We start from the raw sequence: 16523 nt of genomic DNA on the forward strand, positions 1-16523 counted from the left end.
ATCGTGTTTGCGCATTCAATTTTGAAGATAGACAATTTGTCATAATAACTTTTTTTGTACGTCTACTCAAATTCTATGAGTTACTGGAGTGACCTAAATAATCCAAACATTTTCTCATTTTGGAAAATTTTTCAAAATTGGTCAATTTTTGCCCAAAAATGGTGTAACTTCTCAAATTCACAGATAGTAAGAAAATGTCTGCACCAATGAAATGACTTCAATAACCCATAGTACTCGAATGGATAAACAAAAAAAGTTATTATGACAAATTGTCTATCTTCAAAGTTAAAGGCGCAAACACGATCTAAAAATTAAAAATTTTCAAAATCTAGGTCAAGTCAAATTTGGAAATTTTGAATCAAGTTTGCCCCTTCAATTTCGAAGATAGGCAATTTGTCAGAATAACATTTTCTGTTTGTCCACTGGAGTACTATGGGTTTTGGGCATTGTTTGAATGATTCAAACATTTTCTTATTTTTGATGAACCTTTCAATATTAGTGAATTTCTAGTTTTGCGGAGCACGTGGCTCCTTGAATCCACAAAATAGACTACTTGTGTACATAACGAATTGAGTTCGTCTCGCCGAGTACTACTGTATCACCACAAGTTGGGACACCCTGTATGTTAGAAAATAATTCTTGAAAGTTTGGCATGAATTTAGCAATTCGTTGATTTTTTCCAAACCCTTGAATATAAGACTTCAAAAACGACCACATTTTACTAAACTTTTATATCTGGCATAATTTTTAATTTTTTTCAAGTTTTCCTAAAGTAACCAAAAATTGCTAAATTACCTACAAAACATTTAGATGCTGAAAATGGCCATGGAGTTATTTGCCAAAGTTTACCATCTTACCTACCAATAGGTCTCATTTACTAAAAATGACCTACTGGTGACTTAACAACAAATTACCCGTAATTTACCTATTAAAAAATAATTGTAATTTACCAAAAAAATACCTGTGATTTATGTACCTACTTACTTACTTGAATAATTACCTGTAAAACAACCGAAGGGCTAATTGTGAAAGTCGCCTTAGTCATTTTTTTGTTCACACAACTTTAAACATTTTTTTTTCATATTTCATCAATTTTAAAGGGAAAAATGAGTATTGTAATGCATTCTGAAATAGTTGAAGATGTTTTTTTAATACTTGACCATGAAGTTTTTACATTATCACTGAAGCAGGACAACAACGTTTTCATTGATTTGTACAAAAATCACTGCTGAGTGCTGACTAAGGCGACTTTCACAATTAGCCCTTCAACTGTGGTTGAGACGCTGTTTCAAATTTCAATCAGTGGGTGTGTTCAGACCCAGGTTAGTGTGTTTGAAACAGACACTGTTTCAATCAAAAGGTGCGTTCAGTCAGACCCAAGTTAGGACCTGTGTTTTAATCTGACATTTTTTCAATCAGTGGGTGTTTTCAGACCCAAGTATGGATCTGTGGTTGAGACAAACACAGTAAGTTGCCCCAAAAAATTACTTGTAATTTACAAAAAAAAAACTGTAATTACCCCCAAAAAATTACCCAGGATTTACCAAAAAAAATACCTGTCAAAAAAATTCTTGTAATTTACCAAAAATGTACCTACTCGTTATTTACCCGAAAATTACTCGTAATCTACCAAAAAATTACTCGTAACTTGCCAAGAAATAACTCGTAATTTACCAAGAAATAACTCGTAATTTACCAAAAAATTACTCGTAATTTACAAAAAAATTACTAATTTACCCAAAAAATTACTCGTAATTTACCCAAAAAATTACTCGTAATTTACCCAAAAAATTACTCGTAATTTACCAAAAGGTTACTCGTAATTTACCAAAAAAAATACTCATAATTTACCAAAAAGATACCTTTAACTTACCAAAAAGTTACTCGTAATTTACCAAAAAAAATACTCATAATTTACCAAAAAGATACCTTTAACTTACCAAACAATTACCTACCCGTAATTTGCTAGAAAATTTCCTGTAATTTACCTTAAGTATTACTCGCAATTAACCAAAATTAGGTTATTCGTATGTAGATAATTCACCAAAAAATCACCTGCAAGTAATTTACCAAAAATTTTTCAAAGTAAAGTAAAGTGGAGAGGCACTAAGGAGTTGGATCCTACAAGTAAACGGATATTCACTCATAAATCTCACAATCTCGCATCTTCAACCGAGCCATATTAAAACACGTTTATCAATTTGATTACCTATTTATGATAGGATATATAAGATAGAAGTTTGTAATCCATTCTTGATATGCCAACATTGTTCGGTTTTGTCTTATGCAACTTTTATGAAAATAAAAGAATTGTGAATTTGCTTAGTTTCTATTTATTTTCTCGAATATCGCGCTTAAAATAATTTCGAACCCTTTTAATCAGATGAAATTTGCATGGTGAGTTGATTTTAGTGATCAGCTTCAATGATACCTATCTACTTATTTGATCACTCAAACATACCCACTTTAAGCTAGGTTTATTGAATGGAGAACAATGAACCATAATAATGTGTAATTAATAAGGTTAGGTAAATAATTCCAGATGCCGATTTCTACTGAAGAAAAACAATATTTGGATCAAATCCGTAAAATCATCGATGAAGGCATCGAGAAAACAGATCGAACTGGTGTTGGTACCAAATCATTAATTGGATGCCAGATGCGATATACTTTGAGCGACAGTAATATTTCATTTTCAATTGATTTTAAAATAAAAATTCTCCAAAGTCCGAATTTAATCTGGCTCGTGATTCTCATCCTCTCTGTTCTCAGATAAGTTCCCTCTACTGACCACTAAACGATTATTTTGGAAAGATATTGTGGAAGAATTACTATGGTTTATAAAAGGATGCACTAATTCCAATTTCAAAGAATTACCGAGCATAGGAGTAAATATGTGGAACCCAAATAGTACCAGAGAGTACTTGGATTCCTTAGCATTGACTGATAAAGAAGAAGGTAGAAATGAGGAACCCAATTATTACTTAACTAAATCTATAGGTAGATTTTACTTCCGAAATTTTGTACAAATTATCATCTTAGGTGATCTCGCTCTTGCTTACGGATTTCAATGGAGACATTTCGGTACCAAATATAAAGATATGCACATAGACTACACATACAACCAAGGAATAGATCAATTGCAAAACGTCATAGATACCTTGAAAAAGAATTCCAGCAATAGGAAAATGATCTTATGTACTTGGAATCCTTTAAATTTACCTAAAGTGGCCTTACCTCCTAGTCTATGCTTGATACAATTCTACGCTGTGAATGGTGAATTATCATGTCAAATGTATCAACGTTCCGCTGATATGGGCCTAGGTGCACCTTTTGATATCGCTTGTTGCTCCTTGCTCACTTGTATGATCGCCCATGTTACTAATCATAAGGTAAATGCAGCACCTACAATACCTACATAGCTCGTATATCCATATTAGAAATTTGATTTTTAATTACTTATGTACCTATATTTTGTATCTACAGCCGAAGGAGTTTATTCATACAATAGGTGAGAGTCACGTGTACCTTGATCGCATCGAACCATTGAAATTTCAATTAGAAAGAGAAATGCGAACTTTTCCAACTCTTTCCATAGCTCGAGAAGTAAATTCGATTTCAGATTTCAGATTTGAAGATTTTGTATTAGATGGATATAATCCTCACAAAAATTGATTTGGAAAAGCCTACATTATAATTTTTTTCAGCGATGATAATTTTTTTGTCAAAAAAAAAAAATCTTTCACCAAGTATAGGTAGAGGACAGAGGTATTATGAACAATGAAAAGTCATATAAAATACCCCCCAGCAAACGTGTGAAAAATGAATCAAAAAAAACCATTATAATACTGTACTTAAATTTATAATTATAGCGCAATAAGGAACTTGAAAACAAAATAATACATACAAAATGAAACGAAAAAAAAAAAAAAGGATACGTAAACGTATTTACACATACAAACATGAGAAAAAATTTGCGAATAGCTTATGCAAGATACATTGAAAAATAAAATGATCTACAGTGACTGGAAAAAATTAGACAACAAAATAAAAATCAATAAAATTACAAAAGGCAATAGCCTCTCAAGTCACATCACTATACAAAACTCGGAATACGAAAAAATCTTCCGATAAAGAAAACAAAAACGAAAATAAATTTTGAAAAGTGTGCGAGTTTGTGAAATAATTTATTTAATTTTTTGCGGTTTTCTGTTGTTCATGTAGAGATCGATTATTTTATGCGAAGTGTCTGATCCTAGGGCTCGACCAACTTTCGATTCGGTTTTACGATTCAAAGCCTCGCAGATGAATTTGGCAGCGTGAATAAGAGCATTGAGATCGACTCCTGTTTCGATACCCATACCTTCCAACATGTATACGAGGTCTTCGGTGGCTACGTTGCCGCTGGCTCCTCGAGCATAAGGGCATCCTCCTAGTCCGGCTACTGATGAATCGACGACAGATATACCGAACTGAAAAATACATAACAGTTAGATTATTATCGGGTATATAATATCGAATGATGCAATGTAAGGTTATAATTAATCGCAACGTCAATGGGATTAATTAAATCGGCGCGAGCAACGAGCAGATAAAAAGCATTATCAAAGCGGCGAGGTCACTGTGCTAGGTAGTTTACCTCTAAGGCGGTTAAAATATTAGCCAATGCTTGTCCGTAGGTATCGTGACAATGTACGGCCAAATTTTGAACTGGAACTTTACGTATGACTTCGCTTAATACTGATCTCATCGTACCAGGTGTACCTACACCTATGGTATCTCCTAAGGATACTTCGTAGCAGCCCATCTCGTATAGTTCGCTAGCGACCTGTGAATAATTTGAAGGGAAAAAAATGTCAACTCGAGATCGATAGTGGAAATCTAAATTTAGTACTAAAGGGATCGATTAATACCTTGGCTACTTGTTGAGCTGGCACAGGCCCTTCGTAAGGGCAACCGCAAATACATGACACGTAACCTCTGACTTTCAGATTGTTATCCAAAGCACAATCTACTACTTCTCGGTACCTTGATAAGCTCTCGTTTATCGTACAGTTTATATTACGTTTACTGAATGATTCCGATGCCGAGGCAAATACCGCGACTTCTTTGGCGCCGGCTGAGATCTGCAAAATCATATCAAAGATTGATGATCGAGTCATTTGTCTATTTTTATCACTAATTTCATTATTGTATAATATTCAATTTGAGAATAGGGGGATTTATAAAGTGGTGACGTGTTTCGCGAATGTCGTAGTTTCCACTTTGTTATGTAGATGTAAGAGGTATTAATAATTACTTTCGAGGTAAAACATGAAAAACCCCAGAATCAAGAATCGTTCATTGTTCACAATAATTTCTAAGTCGTATATTTAAAAAAAAACTACGAGTCAACACCCCCTGCCCTCCTTGACATGGCTGTATTAGATAGTCAAATAAAATATGCGGGTGAATTAAGGTACTCTAAGTACTCCCCCCTTCCCCATTCACCTTGAAAATAAGCTCAATACTCTCCAAAATTATCAAATTTCAAATTGAGAAACTAAAAAGCAGATGAACAAAATGTTTTTGGGCAAAATTTGACGAATGAAAAGCATAAAAGTTATCGGTTTTACAACTCAAAAGGGGGAAGGAGACAAGATTTTGGTGTCATGGTAAATTTAGAGGAAATTAGCACTTTCATATTTTAACAAAAACACGCTAAATCGATCTAAAGTTAATTTTGGGATTTTTGAAGAATGTTTAAAAATTTTTTTAAATTCGAAAAAGCTGCTTTGAGAGCAATTCTCAAATTTTTTCATTAAATTTAAACCATTTTGAGCAAACTGAACCAATCTGAATGATTCGTTCAGGTCAACTCTCGCACGTCAAAAATTATTGTCATGAGTTTTGAGCTATTCTGGAGCCTCCAGCGATTTTTCAATTTTCTCCAGAAACTTAAAATTGCTCTGAAGGGGAGAAAAATGAACTTAAGAACATATAACTTAGATCGATGCTTATAGAGCACTCTCTCAACCGTTTCAAAAGTTCATTTTTGACCTCTCTAAAGCGATTCAAAAATGCTGGAGAAATTCGAAAACTCGCTGGAGGCTCCAAAAAAGTGAAATTGCGATTGTTTTTGAGTCAGATGAATGTGTAGACACATCAGACGATATTTCGCCGAAAAATTTGCTGGTTTATTTATACCTTGTTTGAAAATTTGATTTTTTTCTCTTTTTTTGGAATACAAATCGATCAAAAATTCAGTTTTAAACTGGAACTCCTGGAATTTCGCGATAACGATCTAAAACGGTCGATGAGGTGTCCAATAAACACTGATTGAAGCTATAAATGCTCAAGTTCATTTTTTGACCACTCCAGAGTAATTTGAAGTTTCTGGAGAAAATGTGAAAAATCGCTGGAGGCTCCAAAATAGCTTAAAACTAGTATTTGTTGATGTGTAGGAGTTGAATTGGAGGAATTATTCACATTGGATAACATTGCTCCGAAAAATCTTTATTTCATGAAAAAATTGAAAAATTGTCCTTAAAATAGCTTTTCTAAGTATTTTTTTTAATTCGTCAAAAATCCACAAATCCACAAAAATCCAAAAATTATATAGAATGTCAAAATTAATATAGAGCTTGTAATTATAAAAAAAAAAAAAAAAAAAAAACTAGAACGCAGGATTTACTTGTAATTAAAAAAAAAGAACAAATGTTTTGGTTTCATTTTCTCTGAACAGTTTTTACGAAAGAAGAGAGAAAAAAATTGGTTCAGAAGAGGTTCCAATTTCATTCGACAAAATCAACATCAACTAGATATTATTTGGAGTTTTCAATTTTTAAAAAATCAGGAACAGAAGAGACAATGACCGCTGAGATCGAGAAAAATAAACGGATATTCGATTTTAATACCCTTAAATTGGCAAAAATCAGCATAAAACACCCCAATTTCCTAATTTTTTTCAAGGTCGGAGGGATCTTGAAGTTCTATACCTCAAAAATGAGTTAGAAAAGGTTTAAAAATACACTTTTCTCGCTGCTGGGAGGAGGTGGAGAGGGGTTAAAAATTCTAAATTTCCAGAAGGCACATCTAAGGCATATTTCTGAATTTACGAGTCAAATTTTAGCCTACTGAGTCAATTTGGGAAGGCTTAAATCGAGAAAAAAATGCACAAAAACACATTTTTATAGCTGAGAAGACTCGGCGAGGAAGGGTAGAAAAGTTGAAGCTGTCAAAAGGCACATCTATGACAATACTTTAAACATACATGCCAAATTTCAGTCTTCCAAGTTATTTTTAAAGGCTTCAGCTAGTACAAAAAATCAAAAAAATAGTGAAAAAGGCGCGAAAATCCATTCTTTCTACAGCTAAGGAGGGGCGAGAAGGTGTTGAAAAGTCTAAATTCCTCAAAAGATACCCTTAAGGAATTCTCCAAACATACATGACTGATTTTAGCTTCCCATAGATCTATTTGGAGAAGCGGGGGAGTGGGATAACAAAGTTTCAAGGCCGAAGGTCAAGGCCATTTCCACTCAAACCTCTCAAATGGCACGACATACTAACCCTAAAGACCAAATAACGAATTTGGTTGAAATGGCTCCAGTTAAAAAAAAATGGTGAAAAAATTAGCAATACATATTAATAAGATAAGATGTATTATGCATGAAAATTATATTTGAACTAAGCAACCTCAAATACACCACTTTTTCTTTCATTTTTTAAACTCCTTTTTCGAAAATGTGAGGGGAGCAGGTGCTGGCGGAGGACAAAGATTTCAAATACAAATAATGGCCAAATATTCGAAATTAGTACCATCAAAAAACTCAACAAAGTATGCATCATGCATCATTTTCAATTTTCAATTTTTTTTTCAATTTTTGGCCATGTTCAAATGTTCAAGGGCATTAGAGGAAGGCTTTTATTGGAGCACAGCAAAAAAAAAAAACACAAAAAAAAACATGTGAATATTCGAACTCAATAGGTCCCTTAAAATTAGTCGCAACAGATATGTTATTTAAATTTTTAAATTTTTTTGAAAATCTCATTTGGAAAATTTTGATTTTTTAAAAAATCAAAATAAAATTATCTTTTCTGTAATTTTTTCAAGTTTTTCATGGTAGCTCAGCCACCGTATTCGTCATGAAAAATTGAGCTTTCATTTTGAATGTTTATTGGTTTTAATTTCCTTATCCATTTTCTTTGCCATGTCGAAAACAAATTTGCTCAACTCCAATCAGTTCAACTTAAGAAGCTTTCCTCTCCCTCCAAAACCATCAAAGAGAGATCGTAAAAAAATGATGATAATTAATTTAATAGGAACTCGTAAAAAAATTGAGCGAAATTGCAAAATTCTGAAATTCAAGTTCACCTTGAATTTAGGTGTTTGTTTTCAAATGATTTATTTTTTTCTAAAAAATGATTAAGTGATGAAAAAAATCATCAATTGGGAAGGAGGCGAATTCATCCATGACTCGTGGTAGTTGCAGAAACAAAATTTACAGTTTTCAAACCAGTAAATATTTTCTTAGATCACTTTTTTCAATACAACTCATTCTAACTTTTTTTAAAAAAGAAATATCATCAGTCAAATACCTACCGCAAGATTTCCTTAAAAAATCGATAAACCATAATCAAATCATTCCTTATCCGTTACTTTTTTCCAATAATTAAACGATCGCTAATTTCTGATGTGTCTTATCACTCTTATAATACGTTATGTTTGGATTCATTTTCCTTCCTAGAAAAAAACATGTTTATCTACTAGGAATCGAAAATACTCATTTTCCCTCCATATTTGCTCCAATAAAGAAACACGTTTTTGGGTAAATTTGTGATTCACATAACTTTTCTCAACGTTAAGAAAAAAATTAGCTTTCCGGTAATTTTCGCGAGGTCATCGAAGAGATTAAACATTATTGTGTACATATTAAATGAAATGATCTGATTTAATCAATTTAATTATCCGAAAAAAACTACTCGTACATCGTCCGAGAATAATTGATTATTTAATATGGCACGCGAATTTAATCAAGATAATTTTAGAATTGTTCGATGAGACGATGATGTACATTTATTCGGACGTGAAAATTCTTCAAATATTTTCTATGATAATCATCTTGTCAAGATAGACGATGAAAATTAATTAGCTAATTTGTATCTTCGATCATATTAATTTTAATTGAAAATACAATAATAGCCGATGAATATTTAAAAGTTGTCTCGCGATATTAATAGCGAAGTTATCAAGAAGAGGAAAAAACGCAATAGGTATGGTCTACGTGATAGGAAAACTTATAGAGAAAAATATACATAATATGCGATGTAGAATATTATTGACACTTACAGCCGCATTTAATCCTTTAAGATTCGGTACTAGAACTGGATAGGAAAGATTTTGATAATCATCGATGCCACTAAGTACTTCATTATGGTCAGCCATCTGAGGAACCCATTTAGGCGATACGAAACTGTAAACAAAAAAACATATGTACAATACATCTTTAAATACGCCGATATTATACCTAACAAAGTAATTAGCATTGACAAGGTGAAAATGTTAATTAACGGAATTTCACTAAAAACTGGATTTTTTTCGAGTACTACGTCAAAAAGAATTCGATCAGATTGTAGTTCGGTATAACGGAAGGAAGAAAAATGACAGCAGAATTATCTCTATGCTGGGGTCATCGTCGATGATAGAGAGAGTATAAAAATAGTCCATAATTTTTCTATACATATCGTTTTGCACTTAACGAAATTCGCGTAAAAATACAATTTAATTAGGGTCAATAGAAATGCTGACCCGGTTGCGTGTTAATTACACAGCCATTATTAATTATACCTGGTTACTTCGATGGTTTGCAGACCGGTCTTGGAAAGCATGTTGATGAAATCGATCTTGACTTGGGTCGGCACAATGGACGGTTCGTTTTGTAACCCATCTCGAGGACCGACTTCTACAATTCGTACTTTATCCGGATACCTCAAACTGGTGATATCTTGAGTCTGAAAACAATAATCCAAAGTAAGTAAACACGTACTTGATTGTCAGCTATTTTCGAGTACCTACATAAATTTCATTAATAGGTACATAAAACACACCTGTTTCACAAACTGATTACGATTATTAGAAAATAATTTCACTAATTCGTTAAATAGCACTAAAGCTGTACCCTTCATGATTTACATTTAGATCACTACATGTATAGTCAAACGATCAACTAAGAGACATCATATCGAACTAAATCAATTGAAAAAAATCACCTCGTAGGTACGCTCGTATATACCATTGATGAACTAATTAACGCGAAGATAATACTTATCGCCGTTCACCGTTGCAGTCGAATACAGCGAATGAAATTAAAAAAGAAAGAAAATCCCTCGAGTTGAAGAAAAAAAAACCTGTTTACAAACGCGACTAACGTGAATTACATTCCCACCATGACGATAAATAATTTTTAACAATGTTAAGAAGTACGAGATAAGTATTATCTTGTCGATGTGCGATATATAAACAATTAATACACAAATAAATCGATACTACCAGTGGCAGAGCGGTGATCGATATGTAAATAAATAAATTAACCTTATCTTTTAAGGGATATTTCAACCGCGGATTGGATTATTTTTCACATGCTCGTTAAAAAATAATCCAAAATTAATGCAAATAATGTACGCCACTGACGTCATTGATAACGATTTTTTTCAACACGATTATATTAATATGGGTGGTAATTGCACAATACCGATGGATAAAAGCGTTAAATTACAAGCCAACATACCTTATTAGTTTCATAAGGCATAGATCCCAATATTATATTGTAATATTATAAGTACGAAGATAGCGTAGCCATTGATTCCGAGCCCCTTGTTAGATAGAAAAAAGTCGTTCACTTACGATAAATCTATGAACAAACTGACCACAGATACCCTTCGATTTACTCGTGTAAAGGATACTCGTTCGAATAACGCGAAATGGAAGCATTTTTAATTTAAATACGATTAATTATTCCAATTTTCAAGACTGAAACAAGATTTCGACATTGATTTTTGACAAAATTCCATTTTATTTTTCTTCTCAAAACAGCTGATTGATAACGGTCGTAACCTTATCAAAATCTAGTTCCAAAAGCAAACTGTAGGATCGTTGTAAGATTGGATAGGTTGTGTAAAACTACCTATTTCTAGTTTTTTACATGGGATTAATTTTTATTATTCGCATTTTTGAATTAATTAAGGAATTAATTAAGTAAACGATGTTAAAGTTAGTACTTTTCTTGGATTTTATTACCAAATTTCATATTTAAAAGTATTTTTTCTCTTGAAAATGATAAAATGATAAAATGGCAGGTTTGTGTTGGTAGCAGGGATGCGGAGCGGAACTGAACCGGAACGAACCGGAACGCTAAACCCCTAACTTTTGGGAGAATTTTGGCGGAGCGGAACGGAACCTGGAGCAACTTTCAAAAAATATGCAGGAGCGAAACCGGAACCGAACCGGAATAAAAATTTGGGTTTTTAAAGCTCCGACCTAACAAAATTTTTTGACCTTTAATGAACGATTTTCAAGATTATAGTGTGAACAAAAGGTGTTTTTGCTGAAATTTTACCTCAATAAACTAGAAAATTGTAAAAAGACATGGTAAATGACATGAAAAAGACCATTTATACAATGTACTTTTGGAACAAAGCTGCAATTTTCAGCGATAAAAATTCAAATTTCTCATGTGAGCAGTGAGGTGGACTTTAAATTTCATTAAAACGCGCCTAATTCAACCATTTTTTTAAAATTTCGGGTATTTCAACATTTTCAACTTCAATTTTTGCTCAGAACATGAAAATTCTGATGTACTTTGAATGCAACCTTCTCTAAAACAAAAAAGAAAAATCGGAGCGGAACGGAACGCTAAACCGGAACGGAACGATATTTTTAATCGGAGCGGAACGATACAGGAAACCGGAACAGAATTATTTTTTATGTCGGAGCTGAACCCTGAACCCGGAACGAAATTCATTCCGCTCCGCATCCCTGGTTGGTAGCAATTGTAGAGAACCTCAGAAAACAATGGAGACCAGTCGGAATTCTTTTCGTTTTATTTTAGTCGTTTTTTTTTGTAGTTTAATGGAGAAATTAACGAGTAATTATGAGTATTAGGACTTCCTAAATTGTTCTTTGTCGGTTTGAGTGATCACAAGGAAAAGCAAAAGTTTATTACAAGACTTACAATGCTTATCCGAAGCAAAGTAATGAACGATCAACTCGCCGGAAAATTCGCTTTTGGAAGATGATCCTGATCAAGTTTGTATGATTATTCTTTTGGTTTGTATTATTTAACGATGATCAACTATTCATCTATGTATTCATATTCATTTTCAATAGAAAAAGGCGAGTAGCCATGACGAAGAGTAGAGTCTTTACCGTAGAAGCTCAGTTCATCAGCAACGATCATGCAGCTCGACTCAGGATGAATAGCGCCAGTAAGTTTTTGTGAAGATCTTCGTACTCTTTCTTAAAATGGTATTTTGGTTTCTATGTTTTACGAATAGTACTATAAAATGCTATTGGAAGTTTCACAAGCTCGAATAAACTCATTCCATACCGAACAGTAGAAACACTATCAGAGAAAACACCGGAGATGCCCAGTAACACCGCGTTTAATTCAATTTAACCTAACGGTAACAGGTTCCGATTTGTATAACATTTTAATTAATCACTAATTATGCATTCAAGCGTAGTTAAATTGAGTCCTTAACAACGCATGGCATTGATCTTGAATGAATATTCAAGTACTCGGTAGTCGGTACCTTGTGGGAATGCGATCAACTGTAGCAAGTTAATGATAGCCGAGATCGTACGTCTCGAATTGAATTACTTCAAGAATTCGACAAAAACAATCGAATGAATTTTCAGAATCATCGGTACGTTTATTCATCGAAACACGTGCTTTCGTCTATTTACAAATAAGCAACAAGTGTACCTACCTATAGCGGAATACTGAATCAAGACGAGTTGTATGTGTTCATACCCTGACCTACATTCCGTTAGAATTTTTACGCCATATTCTCTTTAAATAGGTATTAATACATTTGCATTTTCACTCTTGTACGCTGTAGGTAGGTACAGCTATTTTAGCGATAATTTAGCAACACTACCTACGGTTACTCGAAAGGGGTTAATTTTCATATTTAAATGAAATTAATAAATTAAAGCGTTAAATTATCGTGTACCTACGTAGAAGTTTGCAAAAAATTACTCACATCTAGTATAAGGTTTCCATTAATTGTAAACCGATCTTTCATCGTTGATTCGATACGATCCGCGAACACACTGATAATTGCAATGAAAATTATTCTTCGGGTGAAAATTTTTCACTAACAAATAGCACTTATGTCCGCTACACTCGGTACCGAAATGTGGAATAAGAACGCGAACAAATCGTTGCTTAATTAAGAATATAACTTGAGCAACGTTTTTTCCCTACCATGTAAACATTTCAAGATACAATACGGTATGTTGTACGTACTTGCGGCCTGTCTACCTGTACAATCGGTATGCTTTTTGTTTCCTGGTGACTAAATAGCTATAAGTTATAACTCGTGTGTTATCAAGGCTACTCGCACAACTGGTTTTCTTCCATCGGTTATTAATTAAATCGAGGGAAAAAACGCAGCGGATTTTGAAAAATAACCAACTAATGGTGTTTACCTACCAACTATTCGAGCTGATTATAATGTATATGGGCTATTTTTCCAACGCCGAGATTGGGGAATTCATGCCTAAATTGTTTTGTTTTTCGCGTGATGCGAATTTTAATCATCGACCAAGTAAGTAGGTATCTCCCATCTCGTCTTTTGGTGTCCGATGTGCGAATAGTTCGTGTGATGAAGAATGGGACGCAAGGTGATGTGATTTAGCTCTGTAGACTGTCTGTAATCACCACTGGTTCTCTAGAGGTCATTATACGATGAAGTATTTTTTTTCTTTCGCTAATCTATTTCGTAGGTTTGACTGGCTGTGTGTACGAGATTCGATCATTATGTACCTTACGGCGTGAAGTAGTTCATGATCGAAGAAAATTTTGAGCTCAGAGTGTAGATGTTTGGTTTGCACTTGACGGAGTCAGATTTGAGTTTTGATTGAAAATTGATGCTTTTAGGTATTTCTTTAAATGATGAAACAATAACAAAAAAATAGGTAAAATGCTGAGTTGGTTAGAATAAGTAATCATCTGTCAGCGGCTGATCGTGGATGTCCTATCAGCTATTAGCTATTGTATCTATTTATTGTCCGAGTTATTTTGTTGTATTAAAATTCTTTATTCGAATATTTTGATCTATTAAAAAAAAAAAAAAAAAAAAGGAGCAAATTATCTACTACTGATTTTTTCATCGACTTCGTTGAAATATTGTAATCGATCAAGGTTCAGCATTCAAGTGGTATTTTGTTAGAATTGAGACCTGTATATCTCCTGCTCAGAAGACACAAATTAATTATTCATTTAGAAATATTCCATTTGTGTTTAGCACATTCATTTTAATTCCGTGTGATTACAGTCGAGTGTAGAAAAAAACAAAGTTGAAGTTGAAGGATGTATTTTTTTGATCGTTCCCATCAACTATAAAATTCATTACGAAATGACCCTTGTCGGAATCATCAATAAATAGCTGTAAAGTAAGTTTGTATAGATTTTTAAATACCTACCTATCAATTATTAAGTTGACATTTTTCAAGATTTGATCTGTTTTAGATTTTTTACAGTTGAGGTACATACTTAGTTTGTCCACAGTTTTTGAAGAAGATATCTATCAAGCATTGACTCCAATTAATTATGAATATTGAGATCTCGCCAGTAGAGGGAATTGAAGAGTGGAAATCTATCTACATTGAACATGTCTAAATTAATGGATTTTTTATTACCTATTTTATTTCGTCGTATTTGTTTCCCCTTCTGATTTTTTTTTAGCTTCGAAAGGCATTAGAGTGGGAAGAGGTAGGGGAAATATTTGAACTAGGAAAAGAATAAAATTAAAGTACCTGCGTGAACTGAGGTTGTAAACGAAACACTAAACTGACTGTTGAGCTTGAAGCTGTTCGGAATGATTCTTCATCAGAGTCTTTTGGTCTGCGATTTGACTCATTTTACATTGAAGCAACGATACAGATAGAATAACTCGTTACAAAAATTAGCTTTGAGGATCATTCGGGGAATTAAATTTCTCAGAAGTTAGAACAGTCCAAAAAGTTCATAAACATATTTGAAAAATCAAATAATGGTCTTCACAGATCGGACGAGATGAGGATCACAAACTTGTCTGCAATAGAATTAGGAGCTTTAAAATTCAAGAAAGGGTGATTTCGGGCTTTTTGAGATCGCTGGATTCGTATTCCGTATACAGTTTGACCTTGGATTCCCAATTGAACCCCATAAAGTGAGTGAAAAGTTTTCAAACATAGAAATCATCAATATGGATATCGCGATGAAAGTTTTTGAGGTCGCTGGCTCGTTCTTAGTTACCTTTTCTAAATTTTGATTGCTAAATTTTACTATTTTCTAAAATTTTCAATAATTTTAATTTTTTTAAAAAGAAAAAAAAGTTACAAAAAAGTAAGTTTTGGAGATCTTGGCAGAGTATTATCACTCTGCCAAGATCTCCAAAAAAAGTCTTGCTTTTTGTTGATAGTTTTGACAATTTTTGCTTTCTACCAAATTTCCGGAAATTCCATTTTTTTTCTCTAAAAACATTAAAAATTGCTTGAAAGTCTCATTTTTGTGCTAAAAACTGCCAGAAAGTTTCGCTTTTGTCCTAAAAATTACTGAAAATTGTCGTTTCTTTGGCAAAAATGACTGAAGAAATTTCAATTTTATTTTCCAAAATTTGCTTAAAATTTCTGCTTTTTGCCAAAAATTGTCAAATCTTGTTTTTTTTTCAGAATTTACCAAAAATTCTCACTTTAACGTCAAGAATTTTCAAAAAATCTTGTTTCGTTTTCAGAAAGTTGCAAAATAGTCTCTCTTTTCTGTCAAAAATTTGAAAAAGGTATAATTTAATTGCCGAAAAGTTCTGCTTTTTGCTAAAATTGTCAAAGTCACAATCAAGTAGATTTTAAATACTTAGAATGTTTATTGTTTCGTATTTTTATTGAACGTCGTTTCCTCGTTTCTTTATTTACATTTTAACTGAAACCACGTTTTGAGGATCAGTTTTCACGTCGCTGAGGATTTGAGGAACTTGTATTTTTGGAAGTCTTGATACATACATACATATACATTTTCAACGCTTTTTCTGGATTGATAGATGATTGTTTGATTATTCCTTCATTCACCTACGTATTTATGTAATTTTTGGACAACTCAAGAAAGGTCAAACTCTTATATGTAGAACCGTAGAACATTTCTTGTTACTTATAATGAAATCAATATACGACTTCGAAGAATCATGTTATAGATAAAATTAATTCATTCATTCATCAAGATAAAGTGGTTAATTGATAAATACCATACCTACCCAAGTACCTACTTTATAAAAGTTAATCCACA

The 16523-nt window shown here is 32.9% G+C and overlaps 2 protein-coding genes across 6 annotated transcripts; one reads left to right on the forward strand and one right to left on the reverse strand.

Annotated features, from left to right (window-relative positions):
* Nucleotides 1–2181: 2181 nt before the first annotated feature.
* On the forward strand, nt 2182–3716 carry LOC135836913 (thymidylate synthase-like). Its single transcript, XM_065351987.1, has 5 exons — nt 2182–2397; nt 2543–2681; nt 2773–2958; nt 3043–3392; nt 3487–3716. Exons 1-5 carry the CDS (start codon nt 2395–2397, stop codon nt 3673–3675), a joined length of 867 nt encoding a protein of 288 aa, XP_065208059.1. The 5' UTR covers nt 2182–2394; the 3' UTR covers nt 3676–3716.
* A 130-nt stretch (nt 3717–3846) lies between these two features.
* Hmgcl (hydroxymethylglutaryl-CoA lyase) lies at nt 3847–13383 on the reverse strand. Of its 5 annotated transcripts, none has more exons than XM_065351984.1 (6): nt 13243–13383; nt 9827–9990; nt 9329–9452; nt 4914–5126; nt 4640–4828; nt 3847–4472 (listed from the first exon to the last, which is right to left on the reverse strand). In XM_065351984.1, the coding sequence occupies exons 1-6, from the start codon at nt 13282–13284 to the stop codon at nt 4188–4190; spliced, it is 1017 nt and encodes a 338-aa protein (XP_065208056.1). In that variant the 5' UTR covers nt 13285–13383; the 3' UTR covers nt 3847–4187. The 5 variants fall into 5 exon arrangements, with proteins under 5 accessions (XP_065208056.1, XP_065208054.1, XP_065208057.1 ...); XM_065351982.1 differs by lacking the exon at nt 13243–13383 and adding an exon at nt 10883–11060; XM_065351985.1 differs by lacking the exon at nt 13243–13383 and adding an exon at nt 10767–11057.
* Nucleotides 13384–16523: the final 3140 nt, after the last annotated feature.

This window comes from Planococcus citri, chromosome 2, assembly GCF_950023065.1.
Source record: "Planococcus citri chromosome 2, ihPlaCitr1.1, whole genome shotgun sequence".
Classification (NCBI taxonomy): domain Eukaryota; kingdom Metazoa; phylum Arthropoda; class Insecta; order Hemiptera; family Pseudococcidae; genus Planococcus; species Planococcus citri.